At 36.2% G+C, this 25,633-nt stretch overlaps 1 protein-coding gene across 2 annotated transcripts in view; it reads left to right on the forward strand.

The window, feature by feature from the left end:
• Positions 1 to 7,298: 7,298 nt before the first annotated feature.
• Positions 7,299 to 25,633, forward strand: part of clint1b (clathrin interactor 1b) — a 52,599-nt gene continuing 34,264 nt past the window's right edge. For both annotated transcript variants that reach the window (XM_051677463.1, XM_051677464.1), the window contains exons 1-3: positions 7,299 to 7,489; positions 24,330 to 24,434; positions 25,456 to 25,552. In XM_051677463.1, the coding sequence (XP_051533423.1) occupies positions 7,449 to 7,489; positions 24,330 to 24,434; positions 25,456 to 25,552 (243 nt within the window). In that variant the 5' untranslated portion in view covers positions 7,299 to 7,448. The remainder of the gene's footprint in view (positions 7,490 to 24,329; positions 24,435 to 25,455; positions 25,553 to 25,633) is intronic.

Consider the following 25,633-nt stretch of genomic DNA (forward strand, 5'->3'; position numbering starts at 1 on the left):
TTTAGGAATATGTATAGAAATATGATTTCTTGAAAGTTCAGTAGTAAAGTTTTCAAGCAAAATGATTAAAAATCTGCAATATTTTTTTATTACTGTTATTGGGCAGGGCTAGGCTATAAGAGGCTGGTCACAGTAAATTGTTTTAAAATACAACATTTTTATTTTTTATATTTTATTTGTGTAACTCGGACTGCTGGGTTGAAGGGGTTACAGACCTAAAGCTGAGACAAAATGGTGGTCCAGGACTATTTTTTAGGTTTTATGAACGATAATGGACAGGGTTTGTTTACTCAGCTGAGTTTCCCATGGCAGATGAGGTCCAAATTGCTGTGCACGGTCACGGACATGTTGCAGTATTTTCTTTCACTCTCTGTTGTAACAAAACAAAGCTGACTGGAAAAAAAAAAAAAAAAAAAAAAACATAACACAGTGCATAATTTACCATTGTTCTTTGTTTATGTGTGTCATATGGAATCAATAAATACTGTGAAACAGTTTGTGTGCATGTGTGTGAATGCACTGTTAAAAAAAAAATTATGCAAACACACAAACCTTTGTATTGTGGAAACTAAAACTATGCCATGTTAATATTGTGCCATTCATTGGCAGGTTTATGATTGTTGTTTTTGCATGGACTTTTCTCAATAATTTATATGAAGTGAATGTTTTTCTAGGCCTCTATTCTGACCACAAATCGACCTAAGGTCTTTTTCCCCAAGCGTATACATTTTGCAAAACTCACATATATTTGACTTTTGCAAAGATGAGCGGTTGCATGCATTTTTTTTTCTCTCTATTACAAAACAGTAGCTGTTACACAAATACAACTTTGCAATTAATTTTTTATTTTGGATTCTAATGCATCAAATGACCATATCACTTATGTGAATTTGTAGTGTAAAATAAAAAAGGAAATCAAGGTATCCCTGTACTATCAAGGGTTTTTGCCATGGTATGAAAGTACTTGTGGAGTACCATATAATTACCATGTTATGGTAATCATTCAGGACTATGGTTTTCAAATAAAGTTTGTACAGTGGTTTTACATAAATAGTAACATATTTAGCTCAATAGATTAATAGTATCTTAAAACATCATGTGTCATATTTGTATTATGTTTGACTGGATAATGAGGGTGTACTTCCTAACAAGAATGTGAGGTCTAGGAGTTTGTACATTGTATATAATGAGGAGTCATAGTGCCCTCTGTTGGGGAATTTAACCCCTCAGATCACTTAAAGCAGAATTCAGGAAACTATCTGGTCCAAACTAAGCTATTAAAATGTTTACAAATCTCATTTTCTGACAGGCGAATTCAATTAAATAAATAACTTCTGTTAAAAATTAAAGCATACTGTTAAAAAGAACATACGGAGACAAATGGCACTTGGAAAATATTTACGCTTCTGAAATTTGTTGGATTTAGTTCCTCTACAAATATACCGTATATGTGCTATTCAATTTTAGACCATACATTTAGAAGATGGAAAGGTTAAGATGAGCAATTAGGAAAGTAAGATGAGAGCATGAGTCAGGCCTGAAGTGGAAGAACAATATTTTCTTTCATATGATGCGTCCAAATCACAATGTAACTATTGCTATTTTTAGGACACTGAAATCTAAAAGTAATATAGTGAAACCATCACATTTACTGACATGTTTTTGCATTCATCATAGCTTTGGATAACCTCCAAAATTAGTTGAATAGATCGCATGAAAACCCTTTTTCTGAGAAAAATACCCCTTACAAAAAAGTACTGTGGTGGCACCATGGTACTATGATGGTATCAGATGGTAATGCCATGGTTCTTTGATTTACTGTATATAATGATAAACCATATTCATACACTATGGCATTTACATGGTACTCCAAGGCACTTTAAAAAATATATTGTGTTGGTACCATAGTAAATGTCCAAGAAACATGGTTTACCATAGTACTGTCAAAAAAACAATGGTAGTACCATGACCATTTTAGTTTGTGAAATAAGAATATGTGCTGTACGTCTGATAGTCAGCTATGTTTCTGTGTAGGGGAGACTGGGGTAGTTGTCCCACTTTTTACTCCAGTGAATATTTCTCAGAGAAGGTTTATTTTTGAAAGACCATTTCTGTCTTGGCTACAAAAAGGCTATGAATATTTTCATTGTTCTTGCCCAAGAAAAAGGTACAGTTCATAAAATAAACATTGACCTTATGTGACAACATGACAACACTATATGGGGCAAGTTGTCACAACGGAACTAGACACTAGCCACTAAACCAGTAGCATGGGCTTTCATGTGAACATCGAACTAAAATGGAAAAGGTTACATATGAAAATATCAAAGCATTTTTTTTTTGTCTAATTAATACATTTGTATAAAAATATGACTTTTAAAAAATATAACATGCCTGACCTGACTTTCATGAAAAATACCTTTGTCCTAAGAACACATTAAAGCTTTCTGTGAATATGCTGGTTCATAACTTTGCTGAAGCTTGCCTGAATGTGGCTTGATTATGTTCACTTGTTTACCAAGGAGCTAACAAAATTATGATAATTGTAAAAATTTACTTTGGATGGTAGAATTCACAAAGTGATTCTCATTTAAGAGGGTTTTGAACTATGTTTTTAAACCAACATTCAAAAGCTCTGAAAGAGAAAACACACATTTGCGCAGTTGGACTTTTGACTCCAAATCTAATTGTTACTAAGATATAGCCTTTGTTACAACTCCCCAGTGTGACAACTAGCCCTGTTTTTAAAAAGTTATACAAAGAGGCATAATTATATTTGGTTATATGGTCTCTACATGCACAGAACTGGAATGCCTATCATGCAAAGTTCTATGGAGTTATATTTGTGCCACAATTCTGAGAGCACAAGATGATATTTTGGGTGCACAAAATGATATTCATAGCTCATAGCTTTGACTGCTCTTTTGACTATTCTTGATATTTAATTAGAAAAGCTGTTTATGTTTGCATTTCAAAGCTGTGGGGTATCTTGAGATGTTTAGTATGCTGTTTTTATAAAGTTTATGCATTCTACCACAACCCTTATGGCAAAACTGATTTAATGAGGAGAAACAGTAGAAAAGGAAAAGTGGCAAATTATGTCACCTGTCATAGTTTGGGGGTATATGAAATGTACAGTAAATTGAACCTCAATTGTTTTAGTCTGCAATAAGAAAAAAGAAAAAATGAAAGAATTATTATTATATGCCATAATATCATTTCAGATGAAAGTGGTACCAAATGTGGCCAAGCACTTGGTAACTTGGTAACCTGATACCTAACCAAGAGAACCAAATACGAATAGAGCTAGCCAGATAGTTAGCTAGCTAATAGAAAGCCTATTGGCAGTGTACAGACAACAAAAATTTAAATCATAAAGGTTAAATAAGAACATCTAATCAATTAAAGAGCTTCTTACATGTTGTATTGTGTTACACATTTCCTTTCTTGAAAACAATCTACTCCCTTCTTCTCTTCCTCCTATTCTGATTTGCAGTATGACCGGCGATCTAGCCAGCCAATCAGAATTGACCCCTTCATCTCTGGTTGGCTGAAATTCTGGCACATTGTAACGCTGTGACCCTGTTGAGCAAGCAAGCAGTCAAAAATACTGTGGTACAAATATAACTCCATAAAGTTCTACACACACCTGCCACCCTTGCATATTTGTGTTTTTGAAAATGTGTTAAGCTACCATTAAGGATGTAGTGCTCTCAGCTTCATGAAACACATTTTACATTTGAAGTTTAAATCCATTCCAGAGAATTCCATAATTCCCTGTTTAAAAAAAAAAAAAAAAAAAACACTCTCCGTTACCACATATTGTAAAACAATGACGTTAGGAAACTGAAAAGATTTTTAAATGAGAATGGATTGGTTAGATGTGGCCTTAGTATAATACTATGTGCTAGGACAGAAAGCCCAGAGCCTAGAAGTTGGAAAGGCGGGATGATGATCCTCATCACACCACAATCCGACATGCCACTGCACTCTTTCAGTCATTGGGACCATGTTTAAGTGCATCCCGTGGACATTGTTTACCACTTAACCCCCTCCCTATGGCCACACCACTCCTAAATAGTTTATCGGCAGCCACAAAACAGCCTCAGCTGTCAATCTCTGCCACTCCTCTTAGTTAAACTGATCAAATGGTTCGTGAGTGTTCCGACGTCCTCATCTAGACTTCAAATCTGCCCACAATGGTATTTTGGCTCCCTTGAGTGCTAGACTTTGAGGACATTAAGTACCGTCTTGTGTCTGTTGTCACTCTAGACAATCGATGTTTCTTACTTGTTTGATTGTCATCAAGTTAATGATTTATTTATACCGTGTGTTTATGTGAAAGGTTGCCTTTTTTATCTCCATCTGAGTCGATCTTTAAAATCTCAGCATTTCAGTGGAATTCACACATGGAGGCAATATGACGCAGACTCTTGAGAAATGGACCCTGAATTGGAAATGACATCGGGAAGCCAGTGCTCTAATCTCCGCTGATGTCCGCTGTCCGTCACAAAGACAAGCATGATAGAATCAAGATGCCAAAGTGCTGCCAGAGTAGCAGACTTGCAAGGATGGTTCCTTTCTGCCATTTTATATTTAGGCTATGAGGGATCACTGTGTTTTCTGAATGCACTGATGTTGTTTTTGACTGCAGTTGTAGGCTTTGTTGAAGGATGTACTGGAAAAGTCCATTAGGTTTTGAAAGAGACATTGGTGAGCATTGTCCCAGTTTTTTATGAGCCAAAAGTTAAAAGACACAGCTGCAACTTAAAATGGTAGTCTAAAGGCTGATTTTATCACAGTGCTTTGTGGTTCACAGCAGTGGCAGAAATTTACTTTTTGTTATATAAAAAGGCAATATTTCCTCCCTGGAGTTGATTTTCAGGGGCATTTTTCATCTATTTATGTCAAATAATTAAACAGAACAAATTAATTGGTTACACTTTACAAAAAGGTTCTGTTTGTAAACATTATAGTTATTAGTTAATGATACTTAATTCACTAATGAACAATATATTTTTAAGCATTTATTCATCTTAGTTAATGATTATTTAATTATAAATTAACTAATGAATTGTTAACATACACAAATGTTAAAGTTAAAAACAGTAGTACAGTATATGTAGAGGTTAACATAATCCAAGATTAATAAATGCTGTAAAAGTATTGCTCATTGTTAGTTCATACTACCTATTGCATTAACTTATGTTAAGGTATACTGTACAACCTTACTGTAAGTGTTACAACAACTTAATACAAAAATAGCCATTTATAATGCACTAAATATCATAACATAATAAAAGCTCTGCTAGAGTGGTTTTAATTGCTTAATTGCTTATAATTTGACAGTCTAAGTAAGATTATACAGATGTCTACTGTCTACTTATGATGTAATCGCTGTTAGATTGTTTTCTTCAGTGTTTTTGGTGCTGATTTGAGTGTTTAAAAAAAAAAAAAACACTTTATATTCATTTAACATTCAACAACATTGGCCTCCAGAGAATACTGAACTCATCTGACAGCTACATGAACACTAAAGCCATACAATAACTGGACAGGCCTAAAATATATTATTAAAAGTAAAAATGTTTATAATTGTATCTCATAATTATGACTTTTTATGTCATAAATATGACTTTGAATCACTTATATATATATATAACTGGATCACTGACACAACGGTAAACTGCCACCGGAAGTGTTCGAGCGGCCATCTTAGTATGCCCAAACTCTCATGGAGCGTCAATGACTGACAGGCGAAAACACCCCCGTTTCACCGGCTCCGACCTGCGGATACAACAGTTGCATTTGCCCTCTAGTGACAAATATTTTTAATGTTTAATTAGCTTGTTATGTATAATATTCGTTACGAGGGAGAAGATATACGCGATCGCGATGTTAGAGCATTCACCTGTCCCGGTGTTCAGTACAGTATCAGTACAGCACAACGATCACCAAAGGAAGTGGCAAAACTGTCCACAAGTTGTAATGTAAGTAGGAAAAGCTGTAATATCAGCTTGTTTAGAGTGACAACACGTCCAAGGGGTGGGGGGTGGGGGTGGTGATTGTAAATGAGAAATGAGTTGTTGACCGGGGGGTACCCCCACAAGATGCCACCCTGGGCAACTGCCCAAGTTGCCCATGCCTAAATCCGCCACTGGTGGGTAGAGTCACATGGGGTAACCTCCTCGTGGTCGCTATAATGTGGTTCTTGCTCTCGGTGGGGCACGTGGTGAGTTGTGCAAGGATGCTGCGGAGAATAGCATGAAGCCTCCACATGCGCTATGTCACCGTGGTAACGCGCTCAACAAGCCACGTGATAAAATGCACGGAGGCAACTGAGATTCGTCCTCCGCCACCTGGATTGAGGCGAGTCACCATGCCACAACGAGGACTTGGAGCACATTGGGAATTGGGCTAGGGTTGCCACCCATCCCGTAAAATAAGGGATCATCCCGTATTTAAAGATAAAATGATGCGTCCCGTATTGAAGCTGGTCAGATGGCATCACGGTGAAAACGTTCCAGTCGCTAATTTAACATTGATATAAGTTGGAAAATTTGCCTATGGTGGGTAAGGGACCGTCTGAAAAGTCCACACATTGTGCTAAAATGTGCTAATACTGTGGAGGGTGTGGTAAGGGACAGTCTGAAAAGTCCTCAAATGGTGGTAAAACTGTGGAGTTTTTTCTATATAAATGTTCAATAAGATCAAACAATGTATGAATACAATCATAAAGACAAGTACAGGTGAAGGAAAAAAAAGAAATAAAAGAAATAAAAATTATTAAAAAATTAAAAATATGTATAAACTATCCAAAATGTATACATAAATAAGATAAAGAAGACAAATAATCGAAAAAATTTAAATAAATATATTTTTAACATATAAATGATGTATTTTTTTTTATAAGTCATGGGTCAGGAAAGTTCTCATTTTAGCATATAAGAAAGGATATACAATTTTTATTAATAACGCATATTAACTCCAAACTGTGGAGGATGTGGTTAGGGGCCATGATCCCAACCATTCAAGCGTCCCTTATTTAAAACTTCAAAAGTGGCAACCCTAAATTGGGCATTCCAAATTGGGGAGAAAAGGGGAGAGAAAAAAAAAAAAAAAGAATGCCGTTTAAATAGCCGTTTGTATATAACTTCACGCTCTGCATTTATTTCCTTTGCGTTGCCTGGTTGTGTCTCGCTAAAAACTACATTTCCCATGATGCCTGCGTATGACGTCATGCCTACGTCGGCATCTCTTTGACGCACGATACGCGTCACCGTAGTAACTAGCCGATCCGCTGCGTTGCTGTGTTGATCAGCGCTGGAGAGGCGGAAGGGGCTGGTGATTCTGTTATTATCGGTAACAGATATCCGAGTCCATCTGTGTTTGTGTGTGGACTGGACGACGCGATATTGAGGCGGAGAGCCGCTGCTAAAAGCGCCAGGATGTTGAATATGTGGAAAGTCAGGGAGTTGGTGGATAAAGCGTGAGTATGCCCGGTCTTTTGCTTGCTAAAGAGCTTGTGTGTGTCGGTGCAGAGGCCCGTTAGTTATAAAGGTGCGGATCCCGTGACGTCACACTCTCAGCTGATCATCAGCGCCACAAGATTAATATAACATTACGAGCTTTATTATTTCTCTGTTTACATTCAATTCATGGCCCCAATTCAGGCATTCGTCTTTTACTTTTAAATCCACATACTTTACACACTATTATAGGGTTTTTTTTTCTGTTGGGAGGTGTCACAAAATCTATGCAGCTGCCTATCTAGACAGCATATTTGGTTATTATAGGAGCGTGTAGCATTTTAGGGATTATAGGCGCGCTTCCCACAAATTATGCTCAGAAAAAGTGCTGCATGAGCCTTTGATGCTAAAAAATTCTGTCTAGATAGGAAGGTTTTGAGACAGCTTTAAAAACACTCCTGTATGTTATAAACAGCGCTGTCCCGCTAAAACATTGTGCTTCTGAGCAGCATGAAGGCTCTTTGGATTCTTTATTATTATATCTAGTTAGTGTGCAGTCGGGGTGTATTTAAATGTTGTACAGTTAACCGGCTCACAGGCCCGTTATTGATGCTTATTAGCCTGTTAGCTTCGCTTCAGTCACCATCCTATATTCATAGTCTGGAGATGAATAGCGGTGCCACTCAACCTTTTTACAGTCACACCACAGACGTTACAAATATCAGTCTTGAGGATTTAGCTGTAACCCTACAATTACCACTCCAAGTTACCTTGGTATTACCTGTGGGCCTTGTTTTGCTCCATCATGCTCTTCACCTTAAAAGTGAATGTGTATTTGATTTAAATCCATTTAACCAATGTATTTGACAGCTCAAATATGGTTTTCACAACATTAAAACATTTTTGAAAATCAAATATAAGTACAGAAGCAATGTCAGTTTGATTTTAAAACTGCACAAGGTTTTATACACATTCTCCAATAATTGAATGTTCATTGAATGATCTTGCTAAAATAAAGCAGAAGCATTCTGATGGGATTTATTATATTTCTCAATATTTTTCAGTGCTTCTCAAAGTTTTAACATTAGGTATTTCACATGACTGACTCAACCCCAAAGCTGTTTCAAAAACAGGCAACTATTTTGTACGTTTCACCATGACCATCAAGTGTGAATTTTATTATTTAAATTGTATTGTTTTAAGATTACTTTTATTTATAAATCGCATTTTTTTTTGCCTGAGATTGTTTGCATCCTGATCTCTTTTCTTAAACCATTATACGGTACTTTATAGTTCATTGAAAATATAAAGCTCTTTTTAGTGTCCGCTAAGACGTGTACCAGTACATGGTCATAGTGCATCATTGTATTTTCATTCCTCTTCAGCCTCAAAACTAGTAATTAAAACAGGTTGTGCATAATGATGCACAAGCCAGTAATAGCTATTTGGCTGCCTTTTTTCATTTTTTTTCTCACAATTTGGAATGCCCAATTCCCACTACTTAGTAGGTCCTTGTGGTGGCACGGTTACTTACCTCAATCCTTCTGAGACAGTCAGTCTGCGCATCTTATCACGTGGCTTGTTGTGCGTGATACCGCGGAGACTCACACAAATTACCACACACCCCATTGAGAGCGAGAACCCCTAATCGTGACCACAAGAAGGTTACCCCATGTGACTCTACCCTCCCTAGCAACCGGGCCAATTTGGTTGCTTAGGAGACCTGGCTGGAGACACTCGGCACGTCCTGGATTCGAACTCACGACTCCAGGGGTGGTAGTCAGCGTCAATACTCGCTGAGCTACCCAGGCCCCCTATTTGGCTGCTTTTAACTTCAAAACATAAAATTATAATTCTTTAGATTGCTACTATGCTTTAATGAAATGGCACAGTGCTGGTGAGGATATAAAACAACTCAATTAAAAGAGTTAAAGAAAAAGTGGTAACACTTTACAATAAGGTTTCATTTGTTAACATTGGCTAACAACATTAGTTAACATGAACTAACAATGAACAATACTTATGAAGCATTTGTTAATCTTAGTTAATGTTAATTTCAACATATACTAATACATTTTTAAAGCAAAAGGTGTATTTGTTAACATTAGTTAAAGCACTATGAACTAAAATGAACTAACAATCAACAATTGTATTTATATTAACTAACATTAACAAAAATGAATAAATGCTGTAACAAATATAGTGTTCATTGTTTATTCATGATACATAATGCATTAACTAATGTTAACAAATGGAATCTTATTGTAAAGTGTTACCGAAAAAGCTAGCCTGGAGGACTATCTCAAAATCTTTGCAGTGACATTCCCATGACCTGCTCAGCAACAATGATTTAATTGTGTCGACTGGAGTCTAAAGGTACATTTGCAATAGTTGTTGAAAACTAACCAGACAAATTACATTTTACCTAGTCTTTAAGTTAGCACATTTCCTAATAAAAGGTGCCAATGAACAAGTTATCTACAACACTGATTGTTTTTAAATTTCAATTGTTTTTCCCATTCAGTTGGACATTTCTGACTGGAATTTGTTTCTAATCAACCATTCAATTTTTAACCATTCCTGAAAGGATATTAAACTCTGCAAAGCCTGGTGAATTTCTAAGTATTTTGGGGATGATGCAAGTGAAAACGTTAAACTTGATTGGGCCACTTTTGAATTGTTAAGGTATAGATTTAAAGGGAAAATTTGTGTTTTTTTTATGTGATTGAAACTCCATAGATTGCCTTTCTGACTGTAAAATACATGAGACTTGGTCTGGGTGATATAGCTAAAAAAAATCTTTTTTCCCCATCATTTTTACGAGATTTTATGTATTATATATTTGCTCTGAAATTACTTAAAAACATGTGATTTTATTTTCAGTCAGGGACTATATCATTTTAATCAAATAACCATTTTTCCAAATTCAAATTGCAAGTAAAATATATTGGAAATGTGAAAAAAATAAAAAAATAATCAAGGCATATTTTCCACTAAATGAACAAAAGAAAGAATATTTACTAATTTGTACTTATATGCACCAATATAACAAAAATGCATAGGCTAATAAAGAGCATTTTTACATGCATTTTGTACCTACATTTAAACACTTCAAAGCAGGTAAAATTCTATGAAATGTATTTTTAATGGCAATGCAAATGAACTGTCAAACCAATTAAAAAAATGATTAGCAATAAATTAATCAAACTTTCCAACTCTCAGCATTTTTACTGAAGTTAAAATCAGAGATGATTATGGTAACATTAGTTAACAATGAACAATAATTTTACAGCATTTATTAATCTTAGTTAATATTCATTTCAACATATCGTAATACATTTTTAAAATCAAAAGTTGTATTTGTTAACATAAGCTAATGCATGATTAACTAACATGAACTAACAATGAACAATTGTATTTTTATTAACTAACATTAACAAAGATTAATAAATGGTGTAATATAGTATTGTTCATTGTTAGTTAATGATACCTAATGCATTAACTAATGTTAACGAATGGAACATTATTGTTAAGTGTTACCAAAGATTTTGTACTAAAGAAGTATTTCTGTCTATACGTTCTTATACTTTCGAGTTACACAAGGAGCCTTATTAATGAAACAAGCAGAACAAATGTCTGCAAACAGTAAATAAATCCATTCATATGTTGATTAGAATGGGATAATAATGTACGATATATTTTACAAATAGTTTGCACAAATTAATTTTGCTCGTGTTTCATGAATAAGGCCAGAGGAACGGGTGAAGCGGGCCTACTTCCGCATTCCTAGGAAATTTTATGGCCTAATTAAAAGCACAATTTATCATCACGATATTTGCAATGTTGGTTAAATGTGCACTCAGTCATTTTTTGAATTTGTTGTTTTGGACATACACTACCGGTCAAAAGTTTTGAAACACCTCATTCTTTATTATAATTTTTTTTATTTTAGAATAATAGTTAAGTCATCAAAACTATGGAATAACATAAATGGAACTATGGGAATTATGTTGTGACTAAACGAAATCCAAAATAAATCAAAACTGTGTTATATTTTAACATCTTCAATGTAGTCACCCTTTGCCTAGAATTTGCAGACATGTACTCTTGACATTTTCTCAACCAACTTCTTGAGGTATCACCCTGGGATGATTTTTAAACAGTATTGAAGGAGTTCCCATATATGTTGGGCACTTATTGGCTGCTTTTCTTTATTATTTGGTCCAAGTCATCAATTTCAAAAACCTTTTTTTATTTTTATTAAATTTTAGATTTATAATGAAATAAATGAATATGGTGGCACAATTATATTTTTGTCTACAAAATTAATTTCAAACATTTAAGCATACGCCTTCAGATTAAAAGATTTTTAAGATCATGAGAAACATTTCAGTCAAGTGTTTCAAAACTTTTGACTGGTAGTGTACACTGACACCTAGTGGTATGGATGCAGCATCATTCAAACACAATAGTTTTCAGTTACCATTGCTATTGTCGAAATTCATTATTCACAGTCAGCCATTATTAATTTAATTCATGAGTGAAAGTATGCAATAACAGGGCGGTTACTGAGATTAAGCAAGTAGTATTTGGTTGGTCATGTGATTCTAACATGGCAGCCCCATGAGGAGACCCTCTCCATTTAGAATAAAACAGCTTTTGTAAGGTTACTGATATAGTCTTCATCTTAGATGAGTGCACATGATTTTATACATATTTTTCAAAATTACAATTAATTTCTTTAGGAATTCAGTGTTTTATATGAAATTATTGAGTGTACCTTTAATTTAATATCGCCAAATGATATCAAATATTCAATGTTTAATTCACTATATTGCCCAGCCCTACAAGACCCCTGTTAAATAAAAAGGAAGAATCTGTTCACTAATGCAACCGTTTTGCTTCTGAATGGAGATTATTTGAGACTTTTCATTTGGCACTGCTCAAGCAGAACTCCCTGTTCTTTTGGGTGCCTGTTGCATATTTCTGTCTAATTGAGAAGTGCATGTACAATTCAGTTAGGATTGCATAAATGCTAATTGACGATTTTTTAACTGACAAGAAACTCATCTTGGTTGTAACTTTCACATATGTGGTGTGTAAATAAAATAGGGCTGCAATTAACAATCATTTTGATATTAGATTAATCTAACAATTATTAGAACGATTATTCGACTATTCAGCGATTATTGCAACGATTAATCATTAGCTCTTAACCGATTATTCAGCTTGTGCCCCGACTTAAAAGGTTGTATTAAACATGCTTACTAACAATAAAGAGGACAAAATCATTTTTTAAAAATACCTCTAAATGACATTCACTGAATTAAAGGGAAAAAAATACTTTTAAGTTTAATTCAGTAAAGAAATTCACTGCAAAAAATCCTATTGTTATCAAGTGTTTTGTCTTGTTTTCCATTTAAAATTGTCTAAAAATCCTTAAAACAAGATACATTTATCTGAGAAGCAACATATAAGATATTTAGACTTGCTTTAAGAGCATGCATCTTAAATATAAGAGTATTTTGTATATAAGTGTATTTTTTCACTTGGTTATACTTCTGCGAGTGCAGTAAAGACAAAATATACTTATATTCAAGATCTATTCTCTAAAAGCAAGTCTAAATATCTTATATGCTGCTTCTCAGGTGAATGCATCTTTTTTTTTTTTAAAGGATTTTTAGATATTTTAAAATGTTGTATTTTTAATATTATATTCAACATTCTCAGATAACAATTTTTTTCTTCTGCAGAATAGCTGCTAAAGAAAATGTTAATTGTTTTAAAGGAGTTTTAGATATTTATATTGGAAAACAAGCCAAAACAAAAACAAATCAAAAACATATTTTGTTGCAGTGTATAATGGGGTGAAGAGTACCTCTCTCACATTTGTTCACTTCAGTCCATCTTTAACGCACAAAAAAACAAACTCTCTCTTATTAATAAAGCTGCGTATTGCCAATTTCCTTCATGATAAGAAATGCACAGTGACATACAGTATCTCACAGAAGTGAGTACACCCCTCATATTTTAGTAAATATTTTATTATATCTTTTCATGTGACAACACTGAAGAAATGACATTTTGCTACAATGTAGATTAGTGAGTGTACAGCTTGTATAACAGTGTAAATTTGCTGTCCCTTCAAAATAACTCAACACACAGCCATTAATGTCTATACCGCTGGCAACAAAAGTGAGTACATCCCTAAGTGAAAATGTCCAAATTGGGCCCAAAGTGTCAATATTTTGTGTGGCCACCATTATTTTCCAGCACTCCCTTAACCCTCTTGGGCATGGAGTTCACCAGAGCTTCACAGGTTGCCACTGGAGTCCTCTTCCACTCCTCCATGACGACATCACGGAGCTGGTGGATGTTAGAGACCTTGCGCTCCTCCACCTTCCGTTTGAGGATGCCCCACAGATGCTCAATAGGGTTTAGGTCTGGAGACATGCTTGGCCAGTCCATCACCTTTACCCTCAGCTTCTTTAGCAAGGCAGTTGTCGTCTTGGAGGTGTGTTTGGGGTCGTTATCATGTTGGAATACTGCCCTGCGGCCCAGTCTCCGAAGGGAGGGGATCATGCTCTGCTTCAGTATGTCACAGTACATGTTGGCATTCATGGTTCCCTTAATGAACTGTAGCTCCCCAGTGCCGGCAGCACTCATGCAGCCCCAGACCATGACAATCCCACTACCATGCTTGACTGTAGGCAAGACACACTTGTCTTTGTGCTCCTCACCTGGTTGCCGCCACACACGCTTGACACCATCTGAACCAAATAAGTTTATCTTGGTCTCATCAGACCATAGGACATGGTTCCAGTAATCCATGTCCTTAGTCTTCTTGTCTTCAGCAAACTGTTTGCGGGCTTTCTTGTGCATCATCTTAAGAAGAGGCTTCCTTCTGGGACGACAGCCATGCAGACCAATTTGATGCAGTGTGCGGCATATGGTCTGAGCATTGATAAGCTGACCCCCCCACCCCTTCAACCTCTGCAGCAATGCTGGCAGCACTCATACGTCTATTTCCCAAAGACAACCTCTGGATATGACGCTGAGCATGTGCACTCAACTTCTTTGGTCGACCATGGCGAGGCCTGTTCTGAGTGGAACCTGTCCTGTTAAACCGCTGTATGGTCTTGGCCACCGTGCTGCAGCTCAGTTTCAGGGTCTTGGCAATCTTCTTATAGCCTAGGCCATCTTTATGTAGAGCAACAATTCTTTTTTTCAGATCCTCAGAGTTCTTTGCCATGAGGTGCCATGTTGAACTTCCAGTGACCAGTATGAGAGAGTGAGAGCGATAACACCAAATTTAACACACCTGCTCCCCATTCACACCTGAGACCTTGTAACACTAACGAATCACATGACACCGGGGAGGGAAAATGGCTAATTGTGCCCAATTTGGACATTTTCACTTAGGGGTATACTCACTTTTGTTGCCAGTGGTTTAGACATTAATGGCTGTGTGTTGAGTTATTTTGAGGGGACAGCAAATTTACACTGTTATACAAGCTGTACACTCACTACTTTACATTGTAGCAAAGTGTCATTTCATCAGTGTTGTCACATGAAAAGTTATAATAAAATATTTACTAAAATGTGAGGGGTTTACTCACTTCTGTGAGATACTGTATATTATGATTTAATAAGTCGCGAGCCATCATGTTATAATCTAGCTGCAGCAAGCGCGCGCTCGAGGGATGAGCGTCCCCGCGACAGAGTGTGCCTCAGCCGGGTGCAGTTTTAATCTCTCCCCCTTAGACCGGGACATATAATTCCCTCATACTTTGCGATCTACATCACCTGAAGCTGTTTGGAAAGTTTAGAGTGTATCTGGACTGTGAGCTGTGTAATTCTTCCTCATCTCAGTCAGGTACGAACTGCAGTGCTGCTCTCGCACGTCATCATTGGAGTTTAATGTGATCTCGTGTTACGTTAAATGAGATCAAACAACTATTCAACAACGGAAATTTTTGTCTGCAATTTTTGTCTGCAATTTTTTATTGTCGACATTGTCAATAACGTCGACTAATCATTTCAGCCCTAAAATCAAAGCTTTTTTTTTTTTCAACCTGGAACTAAGAGCTTCTTCGTCAGTGTCACTACCACTGAAAGCATTTATCACCACAAAGTGTGCATAATCAAAACCAGCACAGTTGTAGACTGCATTTACATTAACCGAATCAGTATTTATATGCAAGCTATTATTCAAAGTATTAACAGTTGTGTTGGGTTCGAGTCCACCTTAGTCAAGTCTGAGTCTTTAAATTATCGAGTCAGAATCCAAAAGGGGCAGAGTCGGACTCAAGACTGAGTCCATAACAGGCAGAGTCTGAGTCGAATTTGAGTCCAAATGAATCTGAAAATTGTAACCGTAAACTCAACATCAGTATTTAAAGCTTATTTTAACCTTCACAACTAAGTATTTTTTTTTTTTTTTCAATATAAATGTAACAAAAACTTGACAAAAACAAACATTAAGTTAGTGAAACTTGTGTTAGTCATTACAACCAGGTTTATTGTTGTTTTGAAATTTAATTTTGTTTCTATTTCTACTTAATTTTCAATATGTCCTTTCAATTTAGTTTAGTTTTACCTAAAATTATCCCTATCTAAAGAAATAATCGTCTATGCTGAAATTTCTTTTTGAGTCTCTATCTGCTGACTGGTTTGGGAAAATACATACAAATGAGTCAACACATTAGTAATTATCACTCGCTGAGAAGTTTCATCTCAAGATTTGACTGCAAATGTTACATCCAAAAACACTGGAAAAGCCCACTGCTAATATTAGGGTCATTTAACAGGGACGTAGTTAATTAGCGGAAAACGGCACAATGCGGGGCTGTTCTGTGCGCTGTTTGTGCACCTAAAACCATGATGCATCAGTGTGCATCTCACAGCAGCTGCTGCCGAAGATAAAACATATTTGATATTTGCTTGAGCGGCAGTCGCGTTAGTCTACAATCATTATGAAATCTTTAAATACCAACCAAAGAACATTTCACTGAGCTTTTCTTTAACTGCAAAAACATGGAGAATAATAATAATGAGTCTTAAATTTAACAGAATTGTCCTTCTAAAGTGTCAGAGATACAGGCTGAAAACAATATGTGCATAAGTTATCTGGTGGTAAAAATAAAATAAAAACTTTGAAATAAAAATGTCATAACCAACTTAATTCATCTCGTTACATAAAGTAGCTTCATACACAAACTGCCACTGAATAATAGATTTTATAGTGAATGCTTTGAAAATAGTAAATCAATAATAAATGGGTGCTGTTTATCTGTTTAGAATTGCTGTCTGCTTTAGCAATAGCGATTTCTCCCCCACAGAAGCCTACATGTGTGATCATTATACCTAAAAAGATTTAATAGACCAATATTAATTCTATTTTTCTGAATTTGTATTTGTTGTTTTTAGTAAACTGTGAGAGACATGATGTGGGTGACTTGACTGTAGTTCTTCATTGGAAGTTCTTAACCACGATGAAACTGCGATGCGAGCATCTTCTTGGCTGCACATAGGGCCAGTGCAATTTTACCAGTTGTCAGGTCTGGTGCCGTGCAAAACAGCCTTGTTTAGATTCTAGTAGGGATGGGCTCGAGTACTCGGGTACTCGGATGTGGCAGCAATGATCGATCATGCAAACGATGATCGATGGTGATCATGCATGATGTGACTTTTCACTTAACTGGAAATTCAGTGACAATTACCTGACAACTAAACACAAACGTGTCATGAGGGAGCTTATTTTTAATTTAGAGATTGATTACGTTGTGATTTTGAGGGGTACATTGATTGTCAGAGACGTCTCATAGCAACCAAACTGATATACGATGCTGCAAAGCTATCATTACGATAATCAAAAGAGAGTGAAATTAACTGTGTTGAACACCTGTCTCTGCAAAATGTTTGCTAAACACGTTTTATTATCATTTAATGTAAGAACTTTGACTCGTTAATGGATATTAGTTAATAAAAGTGAATGTTTGTCACTGACTGTAAACCTCCCTGTCCTGGGTGCCGAAATGTTTGCGTGACGTAACACACACCTGCATCTCAACGAAATGGGAGTTGAAGATTTCCGCACGAGTTTCTAATTTAGTAGTCCAACATAAAGTGTCATTCTGTTGCACTTTCCCCAGCTGAAAGGTTCGAGTTGAATGGAACGCTTCATGAATCATCACGGCAACAACAATATGTAACATCGCGGCCTTCCCCACAGAAGAGAACACTTGGACACACACACACACACATACACACACCAGGCGTGTGGCAGTGGACTCAACGCATTGCGAGTGTTTCAAACAGCTAGACAGAGCGCAGCTAAATGGAACAGAATGCAGTGTCTTCAAAACTGAACTTCAACTTAACATGCTTATTAGAAACGGCATGGCTATGGCGTCTCTCGATTTGAAAAAAGATGGTTCAGACAGTCACTAAAAAAACTGGTGCATGCTTACTAAGATTACTACGGTAAGCTGAAAGGAAGAAAAGACAGACTCACGTTTAACACATTCTTTCATTGAGTTGGGCAGCGAATCTTCACATAATGACAAAATATGATCTTTTGTACATTTTGTAACAGATTATTTTATAACAGCCTATAATAATGAATAGACGATACACTGGAACAATACACAATGCAGCAGCCAAAGACATTTGTCAGACATGTTATTATATATACAGTTATGTACATATCATTGCCCTTGAGTACTCAACGAGTACTTGGTCCTAGTACTCGAGTAGACAAAATGACCAGAATGCCCATCCCTAGTTTCTAGTACATTGGCTAAATACCTGTCTTTATGTTTTCGTCATGCCAGCCACCTCGATGTTATTCAGTAGTCTCCGTAGTAACATTCATGTGTATTGGTTGACTGATGAGTGTGACTGTGCATGTGTTCACTAAACACGGCGAAGCAAACTTTGGCCGAGTCCGAATTAGAGTACTCCAGCTCTAATTAAAGGAATGTTCCGGGTTCAATTCAAGTTAAGCTAAATCAACAGCATTTGTGGCATAATGTTGATTACCAAAAAAAATGTATTTAGACTCGTTCCTCTTTTTCTTTAAAAAAAAGCAGAAATCTGGGTTAAAGTGAGGCACTTACAATGAAAGTGAACGTGTCCAATTTTTGGAGGGTTTAAACAGAGAAATTTGAAACTTATAATCTTGTAAAAGTACTTGCATTAATTCTTCTGTTAAAACTCTTCTTCTGTTGCATTATTTGAGCTGTAAAGTTGTTTAAATCATAATTTTTGACAGTCATTTTAGGGTTTGGGGTTTGTTGACTACATCGCCATGGTAACAAAGTTGTAAAATTGTCTATAACTTTACACAGAAATGGTTTGTAAGTGATTTTATCACAGTAAAATCATGTTTACACACATATACTTTATGTCTTGTGGCTATACTTTTGAAATAGTGAATATTTTAACGTAAAAAATTGGTCCCCATTCACTTACATTGTAAGTGCCTCACTGGAACTTAAATTGTAGCTTTTTTTTTAAAGAAAAGAAGGAATTAATCGAAATAAATTTTTTTGGTAATCAATATTATGCTACAAATGCTGCCGACTGAGCTTAGCTTGTATTGAACCCGGAACATTCCTTTAACAGTAAATTAATATAAATTAATTAAACAAAGCCTCAGTGTATTAAAAATACACTGAACTAAAAATATATTAAGAGGAAAATACCAATCCTTGCATAAGTGTATTTATTTAAATTATATTTAAATAGTATGCTCAGTAGCTGTTTCATGTTTTTAAATTTCCTTCTACAGTAAGGAATTTTTTTTCTCCGATTGTTGAAGTTTTCAAGTTTGCATTAGAACAGCTGGTCAGTCAATAATTAAACTTTGTATAAATAAAGCTTTGATTGAAGAGAAAAATGCATCTGCAAGCGTTCACCACTATTATTTTTATTGGAATGATTAATCGATTTTCATTCATTAAAGGTGCACTCAGTAATTGTTTTTCCTCATTTAAAAAAGTTTTTCTTCTGAAGAAATTAATTGTAATTTTGAAATATACTGTATGTATAAAATCATGAGCACTCACATGAGACAAAGACTCCAGTCATATCAGTAACCTTATAAAAGCTGTTTATTCTACATGGAGAGGGTCCGCACATGGGGGCTGCCATTTTAGGATCACATGACCAGCTGAATACTACTCAATCTCATTTACAGCCCTGTTATTGGATACTTTCACTCTTGGATTAAATTAATCATGGCTGACTGTGAATAGTGAATTTCAGTAATGCCGTTGGTAACTGAAAACTATTGTGTTTGAATGATGCCGCATCCACACAGCTAGGTGTCAGTGTAAGTCCAAGATGTCATATTCAAAAAAATGACTGAGTGTACCTTTAACGATTGTGAGGATCTCGTCTGTGGACACAAGTTACATAGAACGAGTCAAACAAAACTTTTACTCTCAACTCGCAGAGAAAATATCTCTTTGCTGAACTTCTTCGCCATTATACTACTCAAACACTGGTGAGAAAAATCTGAACATTTACCAGCCTGTGGCTAATCACAGATTATTTTTTATCGCATAGCATGCAAATTTGGTCACATATGCTAGTGATTTACTTGCATTGTAGAGGGTTGCACATGGAGTAAAAGATCAATCTTGGGACTTAAAGATTGATATCGAGATCATTCAAATGAAGATTGCAATGCATCGTTCTATATTTTACCCAGCCCTAATGTCTTCAGAGGCACTAAACCCATCGCTAGAAGGCCCAGATCAGAATATAATGAAATAAATCAAGGTAATAAAGGAACAGGAATTTTCTGCATGGGTATTTTTGCCCCCACATTTTAGATATGGGGGGCATTTTGTCACTTAGTGTTTTTTTTTTTGCCTCGAGTCCTGGTCAATTTCTGACCTTGTAACAGCAGATCACTTTGCTTTGGTGATCTAGACTTTGAACACCTCAGAAATCTCAGGCCTAACAAGGGCTGAATTTCAAATACCTTATATATTTATTTATTGTTTTGTTGTTTTAGAGAAGAACCCAGTGGTAGCCCCAACTCAGAATCTCCCATCTCCATAATTCACATCCCAAAGGACTTCTTTCCTTGGCAAACTATCCCTTGTCCAGGTATCGTGTCTTTCATCACTTAGCTGGCGCTTTCGTTCCCTCTCCATCATACTTATTATAAACCTCCACCATCCTCATCTCCATTGTAAAGCTTTATCCAGACCTTTGCTTGCATCTGAAGCTCTAGGTAGTCTTTTTGTTCTGAGGTTGCAGAGCAGGGAAGCTGAAACCACTCTGAGATCTTTCATGTTCAGCGTCTTGAGTTTGTTGTTGGATTTTTTTGCAGGCCATAACTCCACAGTGAATGCGTAAGTACGCCCATCCACCGCCAGTGAAAAACAGCGGAAGAGAGAAAAAGCGAAGTGGAGAGTAAATCTCGGCAGGCCCATAGAACAAAGAGGCAGCGAATGCAAAGGACGGCAAGACGCCCCTACGCTTGTCTGTGCCCCTTCTCTTTGTGTGATAGAAAGCCTGCCTCTTCTCCTTTTGTCTTTCCTGCACATTGAATATTCCTGTGGAATATGCACTTCACAATACACAGCGCTGTACGTGTGTCTGGAATGTATTTATGTCGGTGTGGCTGCTGTACAGGCCGCTTTCTTGCATAAACCGACATCATTCATTATTCAGTTGCCTGAGATTTTACTTGTAATCTTAGGCCAACTTTGTAGCACTGTCTCGTACGTGTGTGAACCGTGGCTGTTGGCACTTCCTCTATTGTAAAGTCTCTCTTGTTATTTTAATCCACAGCCAAAAGATTTACCTCTGTCCCAAGTTTGTTTGTGGTCAAGCTAGCAAGTTCAGTATGTTTGTACGTGATTTGATTTAGCAGTAAATCTTTAGGAACTAAATCATTAGGAAATCTTGAATTTGTTAGGTTAGATTGTTTTACTAAAAATATATATTCTGATTATTCTCAATATTTTGACTGTAGACCTTTTTGGCCACTAGATATAATTAATAGACACCTGGTTAATCCAGATGTTATTTGATAAGTCCTGATGTATTTCATGAAATCCGATTGCTGCTCTCAACATGTTTGCCAGTGGAAGAACAAGCCCTGGTAGGGAAGATTTACAGATGTGTTTTTTAATTTTTTTAATTTTTTTTTTATAATTTACTACAAATGGCTTCACAGTTTTTTATTATTTAAAAATAATTTATTCTGAAAACAAATACTGTTGTGAATTTGTAACTCTAACTACATGTTTTAATCATATCTGCAGTCAGTGATTATACTGATTTAAGTCTCACGAACCTTAAGGACACATAACATGGTAATAATCTTGATTTATTTCAAACTTGAATGAAAGATCTGATGACTTTCCGTTCAGTAAGTGAATGAATGTTAATTCGTTATTGAATCATTAAAATTGGTAACTCAGGAGTTCATGAGTCTTTTTGAATGATTCATTAAAAGGAACTGGCGCATAAGAGTCATTCACTGGCATTCGTGAATAAAACTACACCAGGATTAGTAGAGAGACTTGTTGTCTTTGTTGTATTATCTCTCTCTCAGTTTGATTTCTGAGTTCTCCTGTTCATACAAATAAGGCTGGTCATAGAAATGCATCTCCTCTTTGACTTCAAACTCTTCAGACATGTTTTGTAAGTTGGTTCCTCTGGTTTGTGTGCAGCTGTGTTGTGTTCTCTGGTGTTAATATCTCTGTGGTGGTCCTGTTGTTGTAAACAAAGCGGGTTCTTGCTTGAATACCCCATCTCTCTCTTGAGCGGGGGCTGCTTGAATTTCAGCTCTCATGCACTCTCATGATGCGCTCAGGAGAGCAACAGTCGGTCAAGATTTTCACTAATATTAAATTCGATTTTGGTTTGTTTCTCACCAAACATTATCGTATGCCTTCAGAACAAGACACGAGTCACCTTAAATAATTTATTAGACTTCTGAATAATTTTTTTTTTTGTGTCATTTTGAAACTTGAAGAGGTGGTCACTATGCGCTGCCATTGTATGACATCAGCGAGCATAAAATATTTTCAAACTTCTTTCATTGTGTACCGAAAAAGAAAGTCATTTTGGAATAATGACTGAATTTCCATTTTTAGGTGAACTATCCCTTTAATTTAATTTGTGACTTGAATAACACTCAAAGCACTTGATTTAAAACGTGATTTGGACTCCAAATTAGAGACTTGTAAACAACAGAAATCTTTAAGTCTTTGAGGAAAAATAGTTGTTCACAATATCTCAATACTTGAAACTTGATTTAGACTTCAGACTTAACTTTGACTCTTGACAGAAGACTATGGTTTGAGACTTGATTTAGATTTGGCCTTGAAAGACCTGAACTTGACTTGGACTTAGGGGAAAAAAGACTTGAGACTTGATTTAGACTTCAGACTTAACTTTGACTTTGACTTTCGACAGAAAACTAAGGCTTAAGACTCGTTTTAGACTTGGCCTTGAAAGACCTAAAAACTTGACTTGAACTTGTGATGAAAGAAAAAGATGAGCATTGATTTAGATTTGGCCTTGAAAGGTCTTAAACTTGACATGGACTCGTGACGGAAGACTTCAGACTTGATTGGCCTTGAAAGACCTGAAACTTGACTTTGACTTGTGATGAAAGAAGTTTTGAGACATTCACCCATCCTGAAACAAGTATTGTTGACCTCATATGTCCTTCTCAAAACTGCTTAAAGAGCTATACAGGCATGACCTTGTGTACATCTGTTTTCAAGTGTGCTCACCAAACCTTTCTCGAGGCTGTGGAAGCTCTGTCAGTTCTGACTATGATTTGACATTAAACTGATTTAAACAATCCTGTTCCATCGCTGATAAACAATAAGAAATGTTATGTCTAACTGCTACCCTCATGAGGTAAATTGTCAATCAGGGTCATTGACCCACAGTCTTCTGAAGTCCAAACTGGCCATAATAGATTTTTAATTATTACCTTCTTCCTTTTTTTTTTTTTGACTTGGTCTGTGTATTAACCAGGACTCAAGTGTAATAGTGCTACACTCATTCCATGCAATAAACTGTTCAAAACAAAACAGAATTTACTTCAGCATCAAGTTAATGTTGCACCCTTATACTCTTCCAAATTTCCTTTTCTCCCTTTTGCATGCCTTTGCCATAGTTAGTTATGTGACTGTTTTACAGACTATAAAGTTCAGTCCAAAGGGTTAGTTCACTCAAAAATGAAATCCACAAAACATTCTATCATTTATTCACCTTACTTTTTTATGGCTGGGTATGGAAAGAGATTTCTTGATTAGATTCCAATTAACAAGCTTTTAATTTGTTTCCAATTTTAATTTGATTCTATTATGATAAATTTGGGTATATTTCAGTTATAATGTCCAGTTTTGCTATATATGAAAGCAATTTGACGATTCTCAATACCAATTTTAACAAAATACAAACTAATTTGAGGAAATATTGTTTCAAACAAGTTATCAAGTAATTATCCAATACAAGTAAACAGTCAGTAATAAAGTTAGAACAAAGAAACCAGTGTAGTTTCTTGTTCTACTCTCTTTTCCTTTTGGCCTGTTCTCGTGATGACCAGTGGTTGTCTTGTGATTGACTAGTGAATCGCAGTTGATGTAATGAACACCCCTGGCATAAAGTAAAAGATCAATCTTGTGTTTTTAAGAATCAATATCAGGAATTTTAAGATTCCTTGCTGTCGAGCTCATAAAGGCCTCCATGTACAATATATTGACTTGTATTCTTGTGTCTGTGTGTGGTTTTGAGGTCATTACTGGCGTTTATTTGTGGTTCTGTTTTGTTTTTGTTTTTTTTGTTTTTTTTGTGTTTTTTTCTGTTTTCCAGCACCAACGTGGTGATGAACTATTCAGAGATAGAGTCCAAGGTTCGAGAAGCCACCAATGATGACCCCTGGGGCCCATCGGGTCAGCTCATGGGTGAGATCGCCAAGTAAGTGCTTGTTCTGTGGAGTGGGGTGGGCTGGAGCAATACACGTTCCTCTGAGGCCTCAGGCATTCAATCACTCTCCTCCGAATTACCCAGGGCATTTGTGTAGGGCAATTACTGCAGAAAATGACATTGATCTCATCATTGATAGCTGATGATTTCAGCTGCATTGCATCATGCTCTAGTCCTGAGATGTTGTTTTGAAAGTTGATTAATTACCTCCTCCATCTCGTTTTATACAAATTTAGTGTCTGGAATTAAATTACAGCGAAGAGCAGTCTGCATTAAATAAGAGAGGATGAATTGTTTGACTTGGCTTGGCTTGTTTTCTGTTTAAATTAATTCTGTTCATTGCAGAAAGGATTTTTTGAATAGCTGATTAAAATACAAATGTGAACCTGCTATTTGTGCCGGTTTCTTAGTGTATTAAATGGGTGTGACGAGGTGGAGGGCATGGCCGGGCCGTGATGGAGCACGGCCGGCTCTGAATCAGTTGATCAGCGGGAGAGCGAGATAAAGGGGCGGCCGGAGGCGCCGGTTCAAGAGAGAGAGACGCAAGCGGCCGCGCTGCACGTTTGTTTATGTTGTTTTTAAGTTTACCATTAAACTTTGTTTACTGTTCAGCCGGTTCCTGCCTCCTCCTTGCCCGTCCTTTATGTGTTACAATGGGCTATTGAAAGTTTAGAGTTACACCTGTAACACTTTGATTTATGCCTCCAAAGTCAATTAAGGGTGGTATAATTTAAAGCTGCTGCAAATCTACTAAAAGTATTTATTGTATTTTATTGGAGTATATTTAAAGAAATGCACTGTATACTTGTGACATGCTAGTTTGTACAACCTACTGATCATTTAACCAAAATTATTAAACGTTTAACTTTTTGATAAAAGTTATATAAGGTTTTGAACAGTCAGTGTGTTTTAAGTGTCCAAGCTTTTCTTGGATCTAGTGTTCATACATTGATGTGTACTCTGGTGGTTAGCAGCATAGCAGTGTGATGTATCTGCTTTATTCACACCACAGATCCACGTTTATGTACGAGCAGTTCCCTGAAGTGATGAACATGCTCTGGACCAGAATGCTTAAAGACAACAAGAAGAACTGGAGGAGAGTTTACAAGGTACAATGCACTGCTCAGGTCACATTTCTCTGATTCCCAAAAATATATATATTTTTTTATTGTCCATAAAGAAAATTAAGC

Source organism: Myxocyprinus asiaticus, chromosome 38, assembly GCF_019703515.2.
Source record: "Myxocyprinus asiaticus isolate MX2 ecotype Aquarium Trade chromosome 38, UBuf_Myxa_2, whole genome shotgun sequence".
Classification (NCBI taxonomy): Eukaryota; Metazoa; Chordata; class Actinopteri; order Cypriniformes; family Catostomidae; genus Myxocyprinus; species Myxocyprinus asiaticus.